Source organism: Hemicordylus capensis, chromosome 2 (genome assembly GCF_027244095.1).
Source record: "Hemicordylus capensis ecotype Gifberg chromosome 2, rHemCap1.1.pri, whole genome shotgun sequence".
Taxonomy (NCBI): Eukaryota; Metazoa; Chordata; class Lepidosauria; order Squamata; family Cordylidae; genus Hemicordylus; species Hemicordylus capensis.
The window spans coordinates 202029707-202050075 of NC_069658.1; the positions used below are offsets into that span (position 1 = coordinate 202029707).

The following is a 20369-nucleotide window of genomic DNA, read 5'->3' on the forward strand; positions in this document are numbered from 1 at the left end:
AAGCCCAGGGAGAGCAATGCCTTTTACAGCAACACAAGAGAGGTAATTTCCTATCTCAAACCATTTACACTCTTTTAGTGTCATTCTAGTTAATTGTGCCATTTTTAAAGATGGTATTTAAAAAGCCTCTACTAGGTCAAAAGATGACATTATAGGTGCAATAAGTCAAGAGATCTAAGCAGACTCCCTTTTTTGCATCTAGTGGATGACAAGCCTTCTAATCACTGGCAATCACCACCTTCCCCACATCTCCAATACGACCCTGAACATATATACTCTCAAATGCCTGTAATCAGAACATAAAAATTGATTGTGACTGGACAAGGTAGAGAGGGAAATAATATAGTGAAATCTAGAAAGCAGGTTTGGGGACACTGGGGCAAAATGGAGGTGAGAACTTTTCAGAAACGTCAACTACTCTACTGGAGGCTCATCACTGACTCCTGGTACCCCCAAAATAAATACTACTTCATCAACCAAAGCAGCAAGGAACTTTTATGTTTTCTTCTATTTTAGTACAGTTATCAAAAGGAAGGGCAACATAGTCTGGCTGTAACTTCCGGTAGGTGTCAATCCGTGCCATGTTTGCAAGGCTGTGTTTACAGAAGAGGGCAGGGCTGCAAGATATAGGTCACTCAAGTTTGCTGGATTGCTCCTACACAACATAGCACAGGTGTCAACCTTGTGGCTTTTCTGCATCCTAGCTAGTTAATTTTTAGCCCCACAGAGAGTCCACATTTACACCATAGACTTAATTGAAGTAGCTAATTAGGAAGACAGAATCAAAGCTCAATCTGATTTGGACAGTCTCAAATACTGGGCCCAAACCAACAAGATGACATTCAACTGAGACAAACCTAAAGTCCTGCATTTGAATAAAGAAAAGCAAATGCACGTATATATAAGATGGGGAGACCTGGTTTGGTATACGTGAAAGGGTTCTCTGCTTCTTAGTGAAGAAGTTGAACATGAACCAGCAGTGTGATGCAGTATCTAAAAAAAGCTAATGCAATCTTGGGCTGCAAGGACAGAGGCAGAGAGTCCAGATCACAAGGAGTAATCATTTCACCGTATTCTGGACTGATCAGACCTCACTTGGAATACTATGTCCAATTCCGGGCAGTGCATATTAAGGCCAGTCACTTCTCTCTCAGCCTAACCGACTTCACAGGGTTGTTGTGAGGAGAAACTCAAGTATGTAGTACACTGCTCTGGGCTCCTTGGAGGAAGAGCGGGATATAAATGTAATAATAAATAAATAAAAATAAACTGGAATGGGTGTAGAGGAAGGCAAAGATGGTAAGGGTCTGGAAATCAAGTCCTATGATGAACTGTTGAAGAAACTGGGTATGTTTAGCCTGCAGAAAAGACAACTAAGGGGGACTATGGCAGCCATCTTCAAATATATCTGCTGCACAAGAAGAGGCACAGACTTGTTTTCTGTTGCTACTGAGGCCAGAACTAGAACCATGAGCTGAAATTATAAGCAAGCAGATGTAGGCTAGAAAACAGGAAGAACTTCCTAGCCATGAGCTTTGACAAAGGAAAAGTCTGCCAATGCAGTGGTGGGCTCTCCTTTGCTGGAGGTTTCCAAACAGTGACTGGACAGGCACCTGCCAGGGATGCTGTAGCTGTTTCCTGCACTGAGCAGAGAGTTGGACTAAGAGACCTGCAAGGTCCCGTCCAGCTCTGTGATTTGTAGTCATTCCTTCTCCACAAAACACTCTTGGAGCCAGAGTTCTGGGAGGGCAGACTAGACGGCCAGGGATCTCTAACCGAGTTCTCGACACCCTTTCCAAACAGCAATACCCAGGGTTCTTCCTAAAGGTGGCAGGAGAGCAAGGCTGTATATTACAGAGCCCAAGTCTACACATCCCTTTTATGAATGTGATGCTTCTCACCTTGAGGCTAGCTTCCCTGACAGAATGGACTTGCTGCTCTGGCAATTCCGGATGCAAAAAGCCACGGCAAATCCCAGCGCACTCCATCCCCCATTGGCTGAGCTTTGCACCACAGCTTGCTTCTAAACTGCAGTATGCCATGCCTGCACATTCTTACCGTCCTTCATTGTCTTTGCAGTAGGGGCAAGTGCAAGCTTCCCTGCGCATTCTCCGACCTTGTTGCGGCTGGGCATCTGGACTATTCTCTCCTTCTTCCAGGGCTGTGCCATCGTCAGCCAATCCATCACCACCAGCGCCATGGAGGCTGAGGTGGGTATTATGATCACCTGCAGGAAAACATTTTGCTTTAAATTTCACATGGTAAGGGTACCCCACCCAAGAAGGGACTATCTAGTTAAAACGGAACCCTGACCAGCACATCCTGCTTTGTAATATAACTAACTTTCTGAGCAGCTTCACATTACCAGGCAGAACTGGAACAAGCAAGAGAATTACCACTTCAGATAATGTGCAAAGGGAGGATCTCGCCTCTCCCTTAGCTGGAGATGCATCTGGTCCCAATGTGGAGTCAGCTATTTTACCTCGCTAGGGAAGCAAGAGTCAAATTTCTCCTTCACATATCAACCTGGAAGGGAAGTACATAACACCTGGGAACATATAAAGTTGCCCTTTGTCCCGATTCAGTCCCTCATTTTAGGACAAACCATACAGGCATAACAGCAGCTGGGGCTGGGACTAAAAACACACTGGTTTATAAACATCCAACCATGAATGTTGTCATTTGAGAACTTGCATCCAGCACCTCTGATCACACTAAAGTACACTTGTTAGGTTTAGTCTTCAGTACAGAAATATTTTGATATTGTATTCCATCCTTGTTCACATCCGGCATCTAAAACTTTGACTTCTGGTGCCCAAGAAGCTGAAATAGGTACCGTGTTTCCCCGAAAATAAGACAGTGTCTTATATTAATTTTAGCCCAAAAAAATGCACTAGGGCAATTAGCGGTACATCAGAAATTACTGCTAGGTCTTACTTTCGGGGTAGGTCTTACTTTCAGGGAAACGAGGTATTTCAAGTCCTACACTACTAGATCCCACCACACAACAGCATATCATATAATGATGGGCTGTACTGAGGCCTAGGTTACAATTCATAACAGATTTTTCTGCATAACAGTTTGTAGTTTTGTTTAGGGCCAAGTTTGTTTGGGAACTTGCAAAATGCTGGGCTTAACAAAAAGAATGCGCTTTCTAAAAAAGTATCTATTTAGCCGGAAAAGATTGTAAAAGCACCAGGGGAGCTAATCTGCAAAACAGATGCAAAGCATCCCAACAATAAAGTGAGAAAGGGCAATAAATACAGCAAGCTGGGAGCAACAGTCGTTTAAGTAGTGTTTCTCCTAAGAAAGATGTCAGATTTTTTTTTGAAGAGCCTGCTAGCTGGCTAATTACCGTGATCACAGAAAGGATATATAAAGTTGAAAAATTATCTGTTAACAGCCCATGCACCACATTCTCTCTTCTTCTCTCTCAAAAGCCAATATCCAATTACAAAAACCATAGGAAAGATAGCACAGCACTGATGAGTTTTCAAATGCAGGCAAAGATATAAAACATTTTGTAAAAGGAGGGGAGCGCTGAAGGAGTGGGAAGCTTTCAGGCCTATCCATTTAACATTTCCGTTTTATTGGGCCATGCTTATGCTGCCATCTAATTGCTTCTTCCATAACTCCCAGCTACACTTCACAAATAGTTTTATTCCCCTACAAGCTTCGCTGCTTGATTATTTTCATACGTGGGAGGAATCCCCTACCCAAGTCGTAACAGATGCAAAACACAGCAGGCTGAGCAATCTGTTTTCAGAGGCAATTAACATATGCCAGTAGGATGGTCCCGCTCGAGCATTTTCATCAGACCAAGGCACATATAGAGGCCTTAGGGGCCTATAATAGCTATTGTGTAGTTAAGGCTGCAACATGGTTTCTACTACATCGTTTCATTTAAATACAAAGATATACAATCACTCCTTAAAGTCCATGCTTGCAATGCAAATTGCAATTTGCTCAAAGTGCCCAGTGCTCAAAGTAGAACGCAGGAACAAACTCCAGTGTTCTCCCACAAAGAAGTGATTCTCACATGCTGCCAAGGGCTATTCAGAGCAAGGGGCTTCCTGGGTCACATACCTTGGTCCAAGTAAAAAGCTTAGCATTTCTACATAGGGTTGCTTATAAGCACACTGTGAGGCAGACGAAGATCAATACATTCCCAACTTGCAAAGAGTGAGGAAAACCAAGGTTAAGACACAGCAGCTTCCCAAAGCCATCGAGTGGGTTCATGGCTTAGGCAAGATTTGAACCAGGGACCTTCCTGCTGACAATTCATTCTCTTTGCTTCTACACTACACCAGCTCTCAGATAACAGGCATGCCCCAAAGCAGAATTTCCAGGGACCCGTTTCCCTTAAGCTTGCTTTTCAAGTTACTCTGAGCAGCAGGGTTGCTGTCTCCTCTGCAGCATTAAAAAAAAGAATAGCTGTTCCCACAACCCTTAGGTAATAAGTACATCTTCCTCCCATGTGATTAGGGTGGGTGCATTGCTACATACCATGCTAGTGACATGCAGTAACCAGCATCATACAGAGCCATGCAATCCACTCTAACCACAGCATCACAACAGATACAAACTGTGCTCTATAACCACCAGCCAGATGTTCAGCTGAAAACCAGGGTGCATTTGCACTACAGTTTGCCACTGATTTACAACAGGAAATCAGTAACCCTTGATCTTGGGTTCTCTGAAGAAAGTACCTAAAGAATAAGCCAAGATTGGTGGGTTCTGGTGTTGTGCCCAATCTCACTCTAAGCTAGAAAAGACGACATTCACACAGGCATGGGAGGGGAGAGTGAACACTCCCAGGGATGAAGGAGGTCACATGGAGCTCAGCTTCAATCAAGGTCCCGTGCTGCTAAGTCTGAACCCACCCTAAGCAATAGACATGACTTGACTTCTCAGAACAATGCAGAAAGGATCACAGCATTAGTTGACTTCCCACAGAAATGACAGTATGCAAAGTATTTCACTGCTGTAATAAACTATTACTGTATTGGACTATCTACACACACACACACACACACACACACACACACACACACACACATATAATGAAGACAGTACATAAACATACTGTACTAAAAAATGGCCACTGCCTTTACTATGCAAAATTCGCTCAACAAAAACAAGGCCCTTTTCAGTTTAGGAAATGCACCAACTTGCAGCAGTCTAATAGACTTAAGCCACCTAATGGTGCAGCGGGGAAGTAACTTGCCTAGGGAGCAAGAGGTTGCTGGTTCAAATCCTCGCTGGTATGTTTCCCAGAATATGGGAAACACCTATATTGGGCAGCAGCAATATAAGAAGAAATATATCATCATCTTCCACACTGCGTGGGAGATGGCAATGGTAAACCCCTCCTGTATTCTACCAAAGAAAACCACATGGCTCTGTGGTCGCCAGGAGTCAGCACCGACTCAACGGCATGACTTTACTTTAATTATACTTAATAATGAATCTATGACTTCCAATGTCATTTAACCGTTGTGTTGTTTTAGGTGAAAAACCCATCCGTGTGTGGGAGGGGATAGCTAATATTAGATTTAAATGCAAAGATTTTATAGCATTTGCAGTTGTGAGTAAGCTTTGCTTCATTTCAAGCTGCCTAGTATGCTCTAACCCTCAACAAATGTGAGTGATGCATTGGGCAGTCACATGCCACACAAGGAAGTTAGGTCAAAAACAACACACGACAATTGCACAGACATCAGACCTGAAAAACCTGTATGTCTGAATTGGAAGCTGCAGGAATGACACATTTTCTGCTTTATCAGGTCAACTTCATCATGCTACACAGAAAACTCTGATTCTAGAGAAAAATTTAACACTGGCACAGTGCAAGTAACAAGAAGGAACTTGACAAAAATACACTTAAAGTCAATCGGGTGCAGGGTCTACTACATAAAGCCAACCATTTTACAACTCGCCACCCATTTGAAGAGAAGACAAGCAGGAATTACTATTTGCAGGGTACAGTTTGTTGCCTTTATGCTTTCTATATCAAAGGTTTTAATCAAAAGGCAATAATGAGCTTTAGAACCTAGTTTTGACTTATGTCCCAAGCACTTAATTCTTTTCAGATGGTTAAGGATAAAATCCTTCAAGCCAGTGGCGGCCAGTTAGAGGTACCTTTAACAGTCTTAACCGGCCGGCACCTGAATGCTTGGGGAGCAGCAACTGTGGCATTTCACACACAGTGACCAGGCAAGTGCAGCAGGCGGGGCTGCCACCACATGGAAAGCTGCACAGGGCGCTGCTGCTCCCCGTAGCATTCAAGCGCCAGCAGTATCGCTACCTGAAAAGGACACCGAGCCTGTTGACTTGCTGTTTGTTGAGTGTATTGTCTGCAGTGAGCTAGGGAGAAGAGAGCTGTGCCTTTAACCTTCTATTCCAACTACAACAAGGAACACTCATTTACCACTGTGGGGACGGGGAGCTTGGGCATTAGTGAGCCACTCCTAGCAGAAGGCAAAGACAACCAAGAGTACAGCCCCACTATGTCCTGAGAAGCCTACCCACGTCTCAAGCATGTCTCCCCTGAGCACCGTTCAGACATTATGCTGAACACTTGTACAAGTATACAGTGCACACAGATACAGATCTGTAAACAGGTACAGTTATTCACATGTGTTGAATACAGGTACAGCAGTACACCTCCTATCTGTAACATGCATGTCAGGGGCCTGTACCCAGGTTCCACATTTTTTGTACACTTCTATGCCATAACGTCTAAATAGGGCTCTTGCTGATTTGTAACAAGGCATTTGGGAAAATAAGCTAAATCCTAGCAGGAAGCATGACTGTTGCTGACTGTCTTCCCTAAAATCATACAGTCTCTGCTCCAACTGAAAATTAATTGAGGGGAGGAGACTCTCTAGCATGCAGTTGTCACCTTTCACCTAAAGCGCACTATCCACTTGTGGCTGGATGTCTCAAGCATGACATCACTACAACATATGAAGAGTAGGTGGCAAGCTAGTGAAACTAGACAGCAAGTAGGGAGTTCAACTTTGGACACACGCTCTCAGTGACAGTGGAGGAAGTACAGACTGCTCTAAGAAAGGACAAATCTACAGAATTCACTTACTGTGGTATATGAATATAAACAACAGCCTGCTGTAACTCAAGTGTTTGAAATCAGGGTGCGTTCCAAGTTATACTGAGGCACTCTCAGTTCAGAAGTAGGCTTTATTTAGTTTTGATTTACATAATCAAGTTTGTGTTTTCCATTTGTACTTCAGTTGTTTACTTAACACACAAACTGTGTCCACTCATCTTTTTGCAGCAGTAATTGAAATACCTTTACTTCCATTTCACCTAACAAGTGTGTTTGGCTATGAACAAATATACAATACTTTAATTTTTAGGCACTGAACATTTCAGAGGGCTATGTTCAGCTTCAACTGAGTCCCACTCCACTCAGTGGCCTCCAACCAAATTAAGAGTTGCACATGAGAAATGTGCCCACGTGCAGAAGGAAGAGGTGATTTTGAGTAATCCTCTCTGCTGCCAACTATGACTCCCCCCCCCCCAAAAAAAATGTCCTTGAGGGCTGCAGGACCCTCGGGAATATATTTCTGGGATGCACACATACCTGCAGATGAAAGGGAGCTCACTGAAAAATCACTATTCTGTGTGGAAGCATTCCCAATATGAAACTCTTTGTTTGGGTGTCGGCCACTGACACTGGCACACCAGTCAGTGTCTGGGTAAATTTATCTGCTGACAATAGCAAGTACTATAATATAAGGGTTATAAAAAGACTTTGATGAACTCTCTTTTGTTTGAAGAGCCAGCTCAAAAACTTAAGAGCCAGACCACTCCCTCTGCTCCGTGGGTGCGTGTGCGAGGGGGAGAGGGAACTTGCTACTTGCAAGTGGCAAGAAACTCCCCATTCCATGGAGGGTGGTAAACCCGCTTGCCCTCACCTTGCTTGCTCACTCCTCCACCTGGCCATGTCCATCTGATCTTGGTCTACAATTCCCATAATCCCTAGCTACTGGACACTGTAGCTGGGGATTATGGGCATTGTAAATGCCATAAATGGTTTGGGCCCTGGATACCTGAAGGACCACTTGCTCTCAAGGGGTTCTGCCCACCCAAAGAGATTGTCAAAGAGGCCTTTGCTCCTTGCGCTGACGTTTAGGTTGAGAAGCTAAACTGTTGTGCACGTGGAACAGGGCCTTCTCTGTTGTTGCCCCCTAGGCTCTGGAATGCTCTCCCAGTGAATGTCTGCTCCTTGACATGTGTGGCTGCTTTTAAAAACAACAACTAAAGGCCTTTTTATTTGTTCAGGCTTTTACCCCTTAGACACTGCCAGGTGTCTCAGCTTTCCTGCTTCTATTTATCTTTTTAATGGCTGTTTAATGGCTACTTTATGGTTTTTTCAAGTTTTTTAAAAACCTATTTTAAGGTAATTCTGGCTCCTAAAAATAAGTTGTTTTCATCCAGATTGCTGCTAGGCACCTGTAAACCTGTAACCTTTTTGTGTCATTTGCTTTGCCTTTTGTCCCCACATTAACCAAAAGGAAAGTGACAGTTACTCCTTTCGTAGATCCTCCCACCTGTCTCATGCATTACAGGTCGAGTATCCCTAATCTGGACATCTGAAATCCAGTATGCTCCAAAATCCAGAAACCACCATGGTGTGCCAAATGCAACATTATTGCGTTGAAAATTGTCTCGCAATTAGTTTTCATTACTTTTATAGCTACCTGTAGTTATCATAAATTCAATGCTTATTTGTTTTTATACTTTAAATAAAACCTAAAAAAATAAAACACAGTGTACAGTAATCTTTTGTGTTTAGATTTGGATCCCATGCCCAAGATATCTCATTACAGTATGCAAATATTCTAAAATCCAGAAAGGTTCAGATAAGGCAGGGATCTTCAACGTTGGGCCCCCAGATGTTATTGGACTTCAACTCCCATAATCCCCAACCAAAGGCCACTGGGGTTTGGGATTATGGGAGTTAAAGACCACTAACATCTGGGGGCCCAACGTTGAGGATCCCTGAGATAAGGGATACTTACCAAGCAGTTTGGATAAGGGATACTCAACCTGTATATATCTGTCACTGCTTCAAGATAAGTTTGCAAACAACTAGGAGACAAGACAGCCATGGCCTTTTGCAACCAAGGCATGTAGCGTCATTTCTGCACAAGTCCCAGCATGTCTCATTTCTATTTCTAAGTCTCAGAACTGCATATACAAATAGCAGTAAAGAACATTTTGCAATGCTTCTGTCATGAGCACCAAAATAGAACAATTACTATATGTTCTCTTACCAGATGTTTTGCTATTCTGCCTTTTATATTGTCTGAATGTTTGTATATCTGGCAACAAAAGCACTTTCACAAGATTTAACCTCTTTTTAAATAATCTAATCAAACTAATAATCTAATCAAGCAGCAAGTTCTTTGTTCTTTGAAACCAACAGGAGGATGTAGAACTAAGGTAGCACACTGCAGAATAGCAGAGATACAAGTTATCAAGCACCATCAAAATACAAAATCTGGGCCCATTTTATGGCAAGTAGCACAGGGAAGTCACTGAAGCCAGAACAATACAATTAAAAGCTTCAGTCAGTCTAGCAACAGTTAAAAGCTTTAGCAAATTAGTCAGTAGGGGGCATATTTAAACTAAAGAGGTTAAGGGTAGGCTTGCTTAGGTTTGGGGACTACTTTGGTTCTTTTGTTAGTTACCATTAAATGTAATAAAGAAGAAAATAGTAAAGATGGCCTTTCCTTTTAACAATGTTTGGAACTTAACAATGAGCTAAGTTCTCTCAACCTCAAAAAGTAACAACTGTATTGAGGTGTTGGAAATATACATATTTAATTGATTAAAAGGCAAGTGATTAAATTAGCTAAAAGCTCAGCTGACAACCTCCCCATTGCCCAACCCACAAAATATCCCACTGGAAATTCAGAATGATCTAAAAGCAATGGGAACTGGGAAGAAGAGTATGACTCAACACTCAGAATTTCAGACTTTCAAACCACTGATTCTTTTTCTCATACTAGCCATGCAAGTATCTTAAACTAGTTCACCAGGTTTTAAGACATTACCATGCAAATCTTTCCAGAATAAACTGGGCGAGAGTCAATTTTCCATACCCATATTTAGTTATTCATATAACAAGAAAGCCAAGAGACACCCATATGGTCACTTAAACCAAGCTAAAGTTTTCTACCAACTAGCCATTTATTTATTCAATTTCTATACCGTCCTTCCAAAAATGGCTCAGGCGCTTTACACAGAGAAATAATAAATAAGATGGATCCCTGTCTCCAAAGGGCTCACGATCTAAAATGGAACACAGGATAGACACCAGCAATGGTCACTGGAGGCACTGCGCTGGGGGTGGATAGGGCCAGTTACTTAAGCCATTGATAGCTTTTTGCTAAGTTAGGCCTGCGTGGGATATGGCTACCCTGCCCAGAAGCTAAATTCAACCCCCACAGTAAGCTAGTAGCCACCTTAAGTTGCACAGTGGGGAAATGCGTGACTAATAAGCAGAAGGTTGCCGGTTTGAATCCCCACTGCTACTATATTGGGCAGCAGTGATATAGGAATATACTGAAAAGCATCATATCATACTGCGTGGAAGGAGGCAATGGTCAACCCCTCCTGTAGTCTACCAAAGAAAACCACAGGGCTCTGTGGGCGCCAGGAGTCGAAATCGACTTGACACACTTTACCTTACCTTAGTAAGCTAATACCCAAGGGAATCTGAGGCAATTCTGATCTCTTGGTGTCTGTAGCAGTCAAGGAGAAAGGGCTCCAACTAATGGTCCTGCAGGCTGCAGCTGACAGCTCAGATGGGTCAGCTTCTGCTCCCTGTCATGGAGGCCACTTCAGGTTGGGAATCAGTAATCCTCATACCAAGATGGTCGATTTAAGCACACACCACTCCACAATCTCTTTTCCACCTATCATCTACCAAGGAGAAGAGCTGAAAGCAGGAGACCAACCAACTGAAACGGGGCTGTGCTAACCAAGCCAGCCAGTTAGGTCTGCCAATTTCCAGTCAGGCTTCTACCTTCACAAAATAGCTGAATACTTACCTGCCCACCTAATCTGGCAGCCCACTTCATTTTCAGTTCTTTCTTCACTCTACTTGAAGTGCTCCACATCAAGCTAAAAGTTGCAAAGTCATTAACCAGACAAATCTAGTACGATCTAGTAAGAATTGCATTTTGCTACTTAGGGCCAAAAGTCAAACACCTACAGTACTAACACTGTGCCAGATGCCTGGATGTTTGGAAAATCTAAGATTTGCCCAACTCATTCGAGTCACCTCTAATATATCACAACATTGACTGTAGCATTTAAACAAGAAGCAGCCAATCTTCCTGCCCATGCCTGCAGTTTGAGTGATGGCCAACACACCATTTAAAGCAATGTCTTACATTATATGTCAATGATATATTGAAAGTTGAAAGTTCCTTCAACTTTCGGTTAATGTAATGGGGCCAACATTTCTGGCAAGTGTGCCATGCAGTGTGAGACAGCACCACTCTACTTATTATGATGCTAACAATGGAGCCTCCCTATCCCATCTTGGTGTAGCTATCTTAGTCTGAGTCACAGAGAAGAGGAAAAGCAGCTGCGCAGACCTGGCACTATGTGCCAGAAGCAGGCCTAAAGGCCCTGTGCCAGGCGAGAAGTGCCACAAACCTCTGTGCCTCTTGGGGCACCCATGCCACAAGCTGGCCCTCCATAGTTTAATTCATCCAAAGTATAGCCTGTAAAGCAGCAAACATCTGTGCTCAGAGAACTTTTTAATGGCTTACCTTCGCTGTCAATTTAGTTAGAATGTAGTAAAGCTTTTCCCACTGGACTACCAACAACTAGGAAGAGAGCCTCTGGGTGGGGTAGGGATGTGCACAAGCTGGTTCGGCAGTCCTTTTATAGACCGCTGAACTGGTTTAGAGCTCCGGCATTTGGGCCGGTTTGGCAAAGGCAGGGGGTTACCTTAAGGAGCAGGGAGGGTGCACTTACACCCCCACCCCCACCCTGTTCCCCCCACTGGTGCCAAAATCACTGATGCAGGGCAGCAGCGTACCTTCTTGCTGCCCTGGTCAGCATCATACTGGAAATAAATCGTCACACTTAATTGCTTTATAGATGTTAGGCTGTCTAACCCTGAATTGGAGGATGTTAAATTTGCAAAATCAAGTGTTTGCTCAAGGACTTACATTGCAGGGAGCTTTTTTAAAGCTGTTTGTTTTACCTTGCTTTGTGTCTGCGGTGAAATGCAGGGCTCTCACTTCTCTCGGTGCACAAGATGCTGAATAAACAAATTGCTTTTGAATAAGAAAAGAGTGCTTGCCTGTTGAGCTAGGTTCGGGTTCATTCTTCCATGAAATGGTTTGTTCCAGTTCGACCCAACCATGAACCGGTCTGGAGGTGAATGGCAGGAGGCAACAAGTGGCATCTTTGAAAGTAAGCAAGCAGGTCCTTACCTGCATGACTGTCGTTCCAGGCAGCTTCCTGCTGCTGTGGCACTCCCCACAGAAGGCCGCAAGAGGTGGCGGCGCAGTACTAGCCTCTATGCAGGCACAGAGGTCAGGTGCGTGGTCAACAACATAATGCTGCCTGGAGGAAGCTGCCTAGAGCAGCGGGCATGCAGGTAAGGACCTGCTTGCTTCTAAAGGTGCCCAGGAGTCACCCTCAAACCACCAGACCACTTCGTAGTTGGGCCGAACTGGAACAAACCAGTTTGCAGAACCACGAGCCAGAACAAGTTCAGACCAGTGCACAAAGCTTGGTTTTATAGCGCTAACACTTTGAATACACATCTGGTTTTTGTTTTATTATTACTATTTTTAAATTTTATTTTACATTTATATCCCGCTCTTCCTCCAAGGAGCCCAGAGCGGTATACTACATACTTGAATTTCTCTTTCGTAACAACCCTGTGAAGTAGGTTAGGCTGAGAGAGAAGTGACTGGCCCAGCATCACCCAGCAAGTATCATGGCTGAATGGGGATTTGAACTCGGGTCTCCCCGGTCCTAGTCCAGCACTCTAACCACTACACCACGCTGGCTCTTTCCTCTTTCTGTCCTCTTAACAGTTTTAAGTCATTCTATTTATGAAATTATTGTATTTCAGGTTAGATAGCTTGTTGGAACATTAATGGAATAAAACAGCAGGATATGAATGTTTTAAATTAATAAATGGGTTGGTGATGGTTTCTGTTTGGATTCAGATGCAACTGACACTGTTCTGATTTGGCTTCAGTTCAAGTTATTAATGGTTCAACAACTGGTTTGACATACCTTTGAATCTGTGTCAAGCTCCAGTTCAAACGGGAAAATCTAATTAGGATGCTCACTACAATGCTGCGTTGTAAAGCAAGATGGAGCAAGTTAACAGGTCAAATGCCACTCCTAAAGTGCTAATCATAACCAATAAGAACTATGAAGCATGCACAAATTTGTAATATGTTTTTAATGTGTACTACTGAACTGAACTGCAGTGGAATTCAACCTAAACCCCTTAAAGCAGCAGGCCTCTCTCTTATCTCCTGCCTTTCAACCTTTTAAGGAGGACAGAAGCCAAGACAAACCCAAAGCATTCAAAGAAATCCTTCCTGTCATTACTTTTTACATGATCTTCATTTATGCTGGGCAAATGAACATACTACTACATCATTTATTTTAGCTGAGCCCTTACTCTGAATTGATAACCTTAACTTTTTAAAATAGAGTTTTGTTAGAGACTTCCTGGAAAAAAGTCATGTGGAAAAGAAAATCTTAAGTATTATAATCAGTTATATCATCATATATCCCATTTCAAGTAATTTCAGTCAGCAATTAAGAGCATCTATATTTTAAACTCTGGACCTCAATATCAATTTCTGTTAGCAAAAGACTACACCTACACTACAAACAAAGGGAAATGATGCAAGTATAATGGCTTCCCTACAAGGAATCTTGGTTAACTGTAGTTTTGTGGTGGTGGGGAGAGTTTCACTAAGAACAATGATCAAGAATTAACAATATCCTCAGAACACTACGATTTCCAGGGTTCCAAGGTAATCAATTTCAGGCCAGCATGAGACATGCCTAATGTGGAACACACAGGATATAGGCATCCCCACCTCAATGGAAATTAGAGAAGGGGAAGCAGAATAAGGGAAATGAACCATTAAAAGCAAATGTAACATGAAATTTTGGGTCAAAGCAAACATTCACAAGGAGCCAACATACATGGCTCCTGTTGGAGGTATCGATGGCCATGCCATCCAACCCCACCCCCATCTGCCCTACGCCCAGTGACTACACCAAGTCGGTGTTCAAGACAAGCAGCACACCATCTATTTGGAAGGATAACAATCAGGACAGTGTGTAGCCACAATTCTGGAGAAATTGAGAAAAGGTGTAGAATGTGAAACCGTACAAACAATTCAATTTTGTGGCAACCTGAGCTTTCACACAAAAAAGAACAAGTTTATAGTCTCTATGGCTGTAAAGATATTTTGAAAGTATGTGAGCAATGCCTGCTGAAATCTCAGCAGCAAGAGTTGCTCAATAAGATCTGTGGTCAGAATACAAGAACAAATATTTCTATACCACTTTTCAACCAAATGTTCCCAAAGTTATAAAGATTACAGAGATATAAATAAAAAAGATGGCTCCCTGTCCCCAAAGGGCTAAAAATCTAAAAAAGAAACATAAGAAACCTATGTAACTTCTTATCTCTCCCTGTAATTAGCTGTATTGTGCAAAACTGTGGAATTATGCAAGAAGAAATTGCTTAATACATGCAAGCTGCAGAAATTTAATCTTTTTAGGATGGATCTCACACTACCATGTACTACCAATCATCAACAATATGAACTAGTCCTCCCAGCTCCTTCAAATCAATCTAATTATCCTTTGTGAAGTAAACAAAAGTTAAACCAGGCAATACTTAGAAGTTACTCTGAAATTCTCCAAGAAATTTGGTTTCCAATTGGAAAGGGTGTGCACCAACCATTTGATCGCCAACTGGTTTTCTTTGAACCAGGCTGGTTCAACTGTGAACCAGACCAGAGGCAGTACAGTCCACAGAAACCAGTTCCATGCACACACCTAGCAACTGGACTACTTTTTAACACTGAAATATGTACCATCCCCCCAAAACAATGCAAAGAACCATCACCACCAAGACAGGCTTTCCAAACAGAATTACTTTCCCAGGAAATCTTAGGCTTAGTTTCTGCATTTTTTGACTGCCAAAAGCTAGTTTTAGAGCACATTCACACAACTCTATGTTCTTTTCACCCTTCATAACAAATGCGAGCCTTTATATTAATGTGTAGGCTAGACATTTTAGTCATCCCACATCCCTCCCATAGATGTTTTTTTAAGTGTATATTTGAAAACCACACACACACACACACACTAGTTATTTGGAAACTCCTTGCATAAATCAGAGCAGTTAATGTCAGTATTATTCATATTCTGTATTAGTACTATTCAAATTGTAAGCCGCCCTGAGCCATTTCGGAAGGGCGGTATAAAAATAAAATTAAATAAATAAATAAATAAATAAAACTGTAGTGTGGGTAAGAATATCAGGTACTCCTGGTTTAAATCTCAACCTAGCCCTAGACAAGTGCTTTACTTTCATTGACCCAGACAGCCATGAGAGACACAAGAGAACAGAAGGCATAACAGCCCAGTTTCTGGACTACTAGAAGTCTTAGATCAGCCAAAATCCTCTAAATGCAAATTTTAACAGTGGATTCCATTATAGCACCAGCAGATATATGGCACTAAATAAACCAAACGTAAGCCATGATTCAGTCATAACACAGACATCTATCATATTTGTCAAGGTTTTAATTCTGCATCATTTACTGAGCCCATGACCTTGGACATTTGCATGGGGGTGCCAGCGAACAGCATTTGTGTCTGTATATCTGCTCTCTTCCCCCATCGTTTGTTTTCCTGGCATTTTTCTTGTTATTGCTTGTTCTATGTATGCAGTCCTCAATTCTCAAGTCACAAGGGTTGTACATGCACATCCTTTGCTATTCTGCTGATATAGTTGAGCAATTCACAGTACTTAACACATCCTCAGCGGACCTTGGAATCAAGAATCAGAGACAGACAGCACTTATTTCAGTGGCTTGATTCCTAGATCAGTGGAAGATGCTTTCCTCAAGTTATAGTGACTAGGAAGACTAGAGGGAAATTTCAGATGACCCATTTATAATAAGGTAACGGCTTTAAAAGTTTATTTTGTGAATGGAACCACAAGGAGAACCAGTTGTTCGTGGCATCAGCAATCAACAAGTAACCCCTCCACCCCCCAGCTTCTTTTCTGTGGCACTATTCCAGACCCTTACTCTAAAACACTCACCAATCCCAAAGCCTCCCATGTGAGTCACCTCCAGATAGCACCCCCACACCGCAACACACATGCACTATCTGCCTCCTAAGCATCCTCTCTGCTTCCACCCATAACAGGTCTGCAGCTATGAAATCCAATCTTCCCACAATATTGCTGCAATATTACATGCATATTTAAAGCTGGATATATATAAATTCAGGCTTTAATGTACCCTCACTTTTTACTCTAATCTGTGATTTCATGATTTTTTAAAAACTGTTTCCCCCTTTCTAATTAAGGCTGATCTGCAAATATATTACTATTATAAGCTCAATTACTACAATATTTACATTTTCTGGTGCAAAGCCCAAAATGTGTGAAAAGAGCATGGATTTTCACCAGTAAGTTGCTTATTTTAATTCCTTGTTCAAGAAATTTTATTACAAAACTGACAAATACGTTTTTCAAATAAAACCTCTGGCACCTAAAAGACTAACTATTTTTTGTGTGGAATGAGTTCTCATAGACTAGAGTATTTACCAGAGGCAGTATTTCCCAACTAGAACTATGAAACTCTATGCCTAAAGGTTTGGAAAAGATAGTTTGGGCATTATGTTTTTTTTTGCTTTGGATTCATGATGAAACCAGAACATTGGCAAGTAAAATCCTTCATTGATGGCTCTCAGAACTACCTAAAAAGTTGTATTACATTTACCAGTAAAGGGGGTCTATTGAAAAGGGAGGAGGAAAATCTGCTGGGTTTCAAAATACTAAGACTTCCATACTCCCAAATGTGCTGACTTCAAATTTTGACTCTTTATATTGCTCCAATGTGATCCTCTGTACACTTACCCAGGAGTAAGCTCTATGGCAATTAGTGAGAATTAATTTCTGAGTAAGCAAACATAAGCTTCAAGCACACCAAGATTTGCTTCACAAATGTTCTCTTCAAGCTGCTGTAAAGCAATTTTTACATTTCTAATGAGCTAAGTGATAGTGCAAAGAATGATTGCCATTTCAAAAGACTCATTCTGAGCTAGAAGCTCCATCAAAGGGTAGAAAAATATCTAGCCCTGTCCTGCATAATTCTTTCTGTCCCTCATCTTGTTAGAAATCTGTCCTTTTAAGAAGTGAAAACAGGAACTCTTTCTAAATAGATGGGTATCTCAAACCAACATCATGCATTACTGAAAATTGCCTCTTACCAGTGGCATTTGCTATAGTGAGTGGAAGCCCTTGCAGTTGGTGAACCTGGATTCCAGATGCTCCCAAGGCCCCAAGGTTAATGGTCTGAAGGCCAGGAACAGAGGAGAGCTGAGCGGCATTCACAGTGACTGTGCCGCTGGGCAGAGAGGCAGAAGCTATTGGTGTGAGCGTTGTGTTGGTGCTCCCTGTCTGCCCCAGGGACACTCCCTGCACTGGAGCCAAGGCGATTGTCTGAGCTTGTGGGTTCTGAACCTGAAGATTCTGTAGCTGAATAGTTTGCCAGCTGACTTGCCCATTTGGCCCCACAGTGGGTGTTCGAATAAAGATTGGGCCAGTATTGGGGATGGTCTGGATCTGCAGGTTCTGTAAGGCATCTTGGGTAGTAAAGGTCTGACCAGCCTGACCTCCTTGCACAAGTTGTCCTCCTTGCACCAGGATCTGCTGCTGTTGCTGCTGGCTTTGATCAGCATCTTTCTGTTGCCCTTGCAGGGAGTCAGCATTTTGAGTACCACTTGTCCTCTGAGATGCCTGCACCTGGACATTTGTTCCCACATTGCCGCTGGTGGAAAAATTCATGATGCCCATGTTACTCGTCGTGGTAGTGGCACTGAAGTTGTTGGCACTGGTAAAAAAACAGCCTGAGTTAGCTTGCGATGCGGCAATGCTGCAGGAACTGATTGAGGTGCCCGACGTTGCTGGTTGCGAGCCACCCTCTTGAGAGCCAGAGCTGCTTAACGTAACTGACTGAGAAGTGGGTGCCAAACTGGCTGCAATGCTGTTGACAGGCAACAAGGTAATATTGCCATTCAAAGCCAGTGGGACATTGGTGACATACTGAGCTGGCCCTGAGAGGGCATTAACTCCTTGAATGGGCACAGCCTGCTGCAGAAGATTTGGCATGGCAGCCAGGATGTTGCCTGTCCCAGATCTGTTTGCAATGAGCTGCTGGTTTGTCCCAGGGATGATCTGCAGTTGGCCTGAGGCATCCTGCTGCACACTGAGCTGGGTGGGGTTGGTGGCAAACTGCAACTGTTGCCCATCCACAGTTTGAAACTGGGGGATCACCTGATACTGAATATTGGGAATCATTCCTGACAAGCCTGTCAGGACTTGCTGGTTCTGCATGTTAGGTGTAGTAGTAACCACATACTGGCCAGTGGCAGCAGGTCGGTTTTTTGATGAGGATTCATTCTCTTCATTGCTGTTGCTCCCTTGATCTTTTGGCGAGTTGGAGGTCCCCGCGTGAGTGGAAATAATTTGCCAACCGTTTGCATTCTGAGAGATTTGAGTTGCAGCAGCTGCAAGGTCCAGTTCATTTGAGCCTGCTTGCTGTCCCTGTGCACTATCGGCATTCTCATTGGGAGATTCAATCCTGCTGCACGTGGCTGCCAGCAAAGCCAGAGAGGAAGGCTGGGACTCCTAACAGGAAACACAAAACAGGGAAAGAGGAGTCACATGCCCATTTGATTATCCAATGGACAGTATAAAATAAGAACCAATTGAGGAGGAGCATACAGGCAGAAAGCCTATGAGAACATGCGATCCACCCACCGGCAGAAGTTGCAAATACTGACCTCGCAAGCTTAGCACTAGAGAGGATGAAAGCCACCTGTAAGATTTCTAGTGAAAACACAAATCTTTCATCATGAAGGAACTTTCAAAATTGCCTTAAAATGTGCTCCAACAGGTTCAAGCTGACAGACCCACAAACCAAAGTTACCATTGGCTATACAAAGATTTATTTAGTTCAACAATCTTAAGACAGGCAAAGTTCAAACTATAATGCTCACACTAACACTGGGAAAAATGGAGTGAACAGCCCTTTCAACAACCCATCCCCTTCCGAGATTGTCCAAGTTTCAGAACACATTCCTGAGGAATGCAAAAAGGCCAACCAATTTTACTCAAAGAAGTGGATCACAAAAATGTATCACCATAATATAGGGAATAGAGATTAGGGATGGACACGAACTGTTTCATGCACTCTTGGAAGGCGGGGGCCTTTAAGGGGCAGGGAGGGCGCCCTTACCTTCCCCACCACTTCCCCCCTGCAGGTGATCTCCCCATGCAGGGCTGCAGTGTACCTCCCTGCGGCCCTGGTAAGTGTCATACTGGAAGTGGCTGACACATGTGCGCGCCACGACACTTACCGGGGCTGCAGGGAGGTACACTACAGCCCAGCACCAGCAGTTCTGGGGAGAGTACCAGCGAGGGGAAGCAGCAAGGAAGGTAAGGGCACTCTCCCTGCCCCTTAAAGTCTCCACCCCGCCTCAACACGCCATAAGGGGAGCAGCAAACTGGTTCATGCACACCCTTAACACCCAACACTTGGGATTGTTACCTGTTCCTATCCATTCCTATTTTAGAAGCCCTACTCACCTGGCCCTCACAGTTTCCTCCATCCTTGCTGCTGCCTTCTTCTATCTTCTCAGTCTTGACAATAACCATTTCTTCTGAAATATCATGATCTGCATGGGGATTGGGGGGAGCCAGAGAAAAAACTAAATGGTCAAACAAGTAGTACAAAAGCCAAGAGGGGGCATAAGAGTAAGAGTCATTAAAAAGGGAGGATGTTCAAGCACTTTAGGCAGTTACTGGTTAAGTTATTCAATTCATTTACTGCAAACAAAGCATTATGATTACTCAGGTACCTGGTGCCATAACATAGTTACCCCAAATTTAGAACTTGCACTCAAACACAAATAGCACTATAAAGAACTACACCCAAGTTAAGATTCCTGTGGGGAAAAAGAACAGAGATGAGGGAAGAAAAGAAAGAAAAAATGAAACAGGAAACAGAGAGCCAGTGGAGTGAAGG

The 20369-nt window shown here is 43.0% G+C and overlaps 1 protein-coding gene across 5 annotated transcripts in view; it reads right to left on the minus strand.

Moving 5' to 3' along the window:
* SP1 (Sp1 transcription factor) overlaps positions 1-20369 on the minus strand; it is a 193398-nt gene that overhangs the window by 12349 nt on the left and 160680 nt on the right. For all 5 annotated transcript variants that reach the window (XM_053290698.1, XM_053290696.1, XM_053290693.1 and 2 more), the window contains 3 exons: positions 19931-20019; positions 17551-18970; positions 2059-2227 (listed from right to left, as the gene is read on the minus strand). In XM_053290698.1, coding sequence (XP_053146673.1) covers positions 2059-2227; positions 17551-18970; positions 19931-19999 — 1658 coding nt within the window. In that variant the 5' untranslated portion in view covers positions 20000-20019. The remainder of the gene's footprint in view (positions 1-2058; positions 2228-17550; positions 18971-19930; positions 20020-20369) is intronic.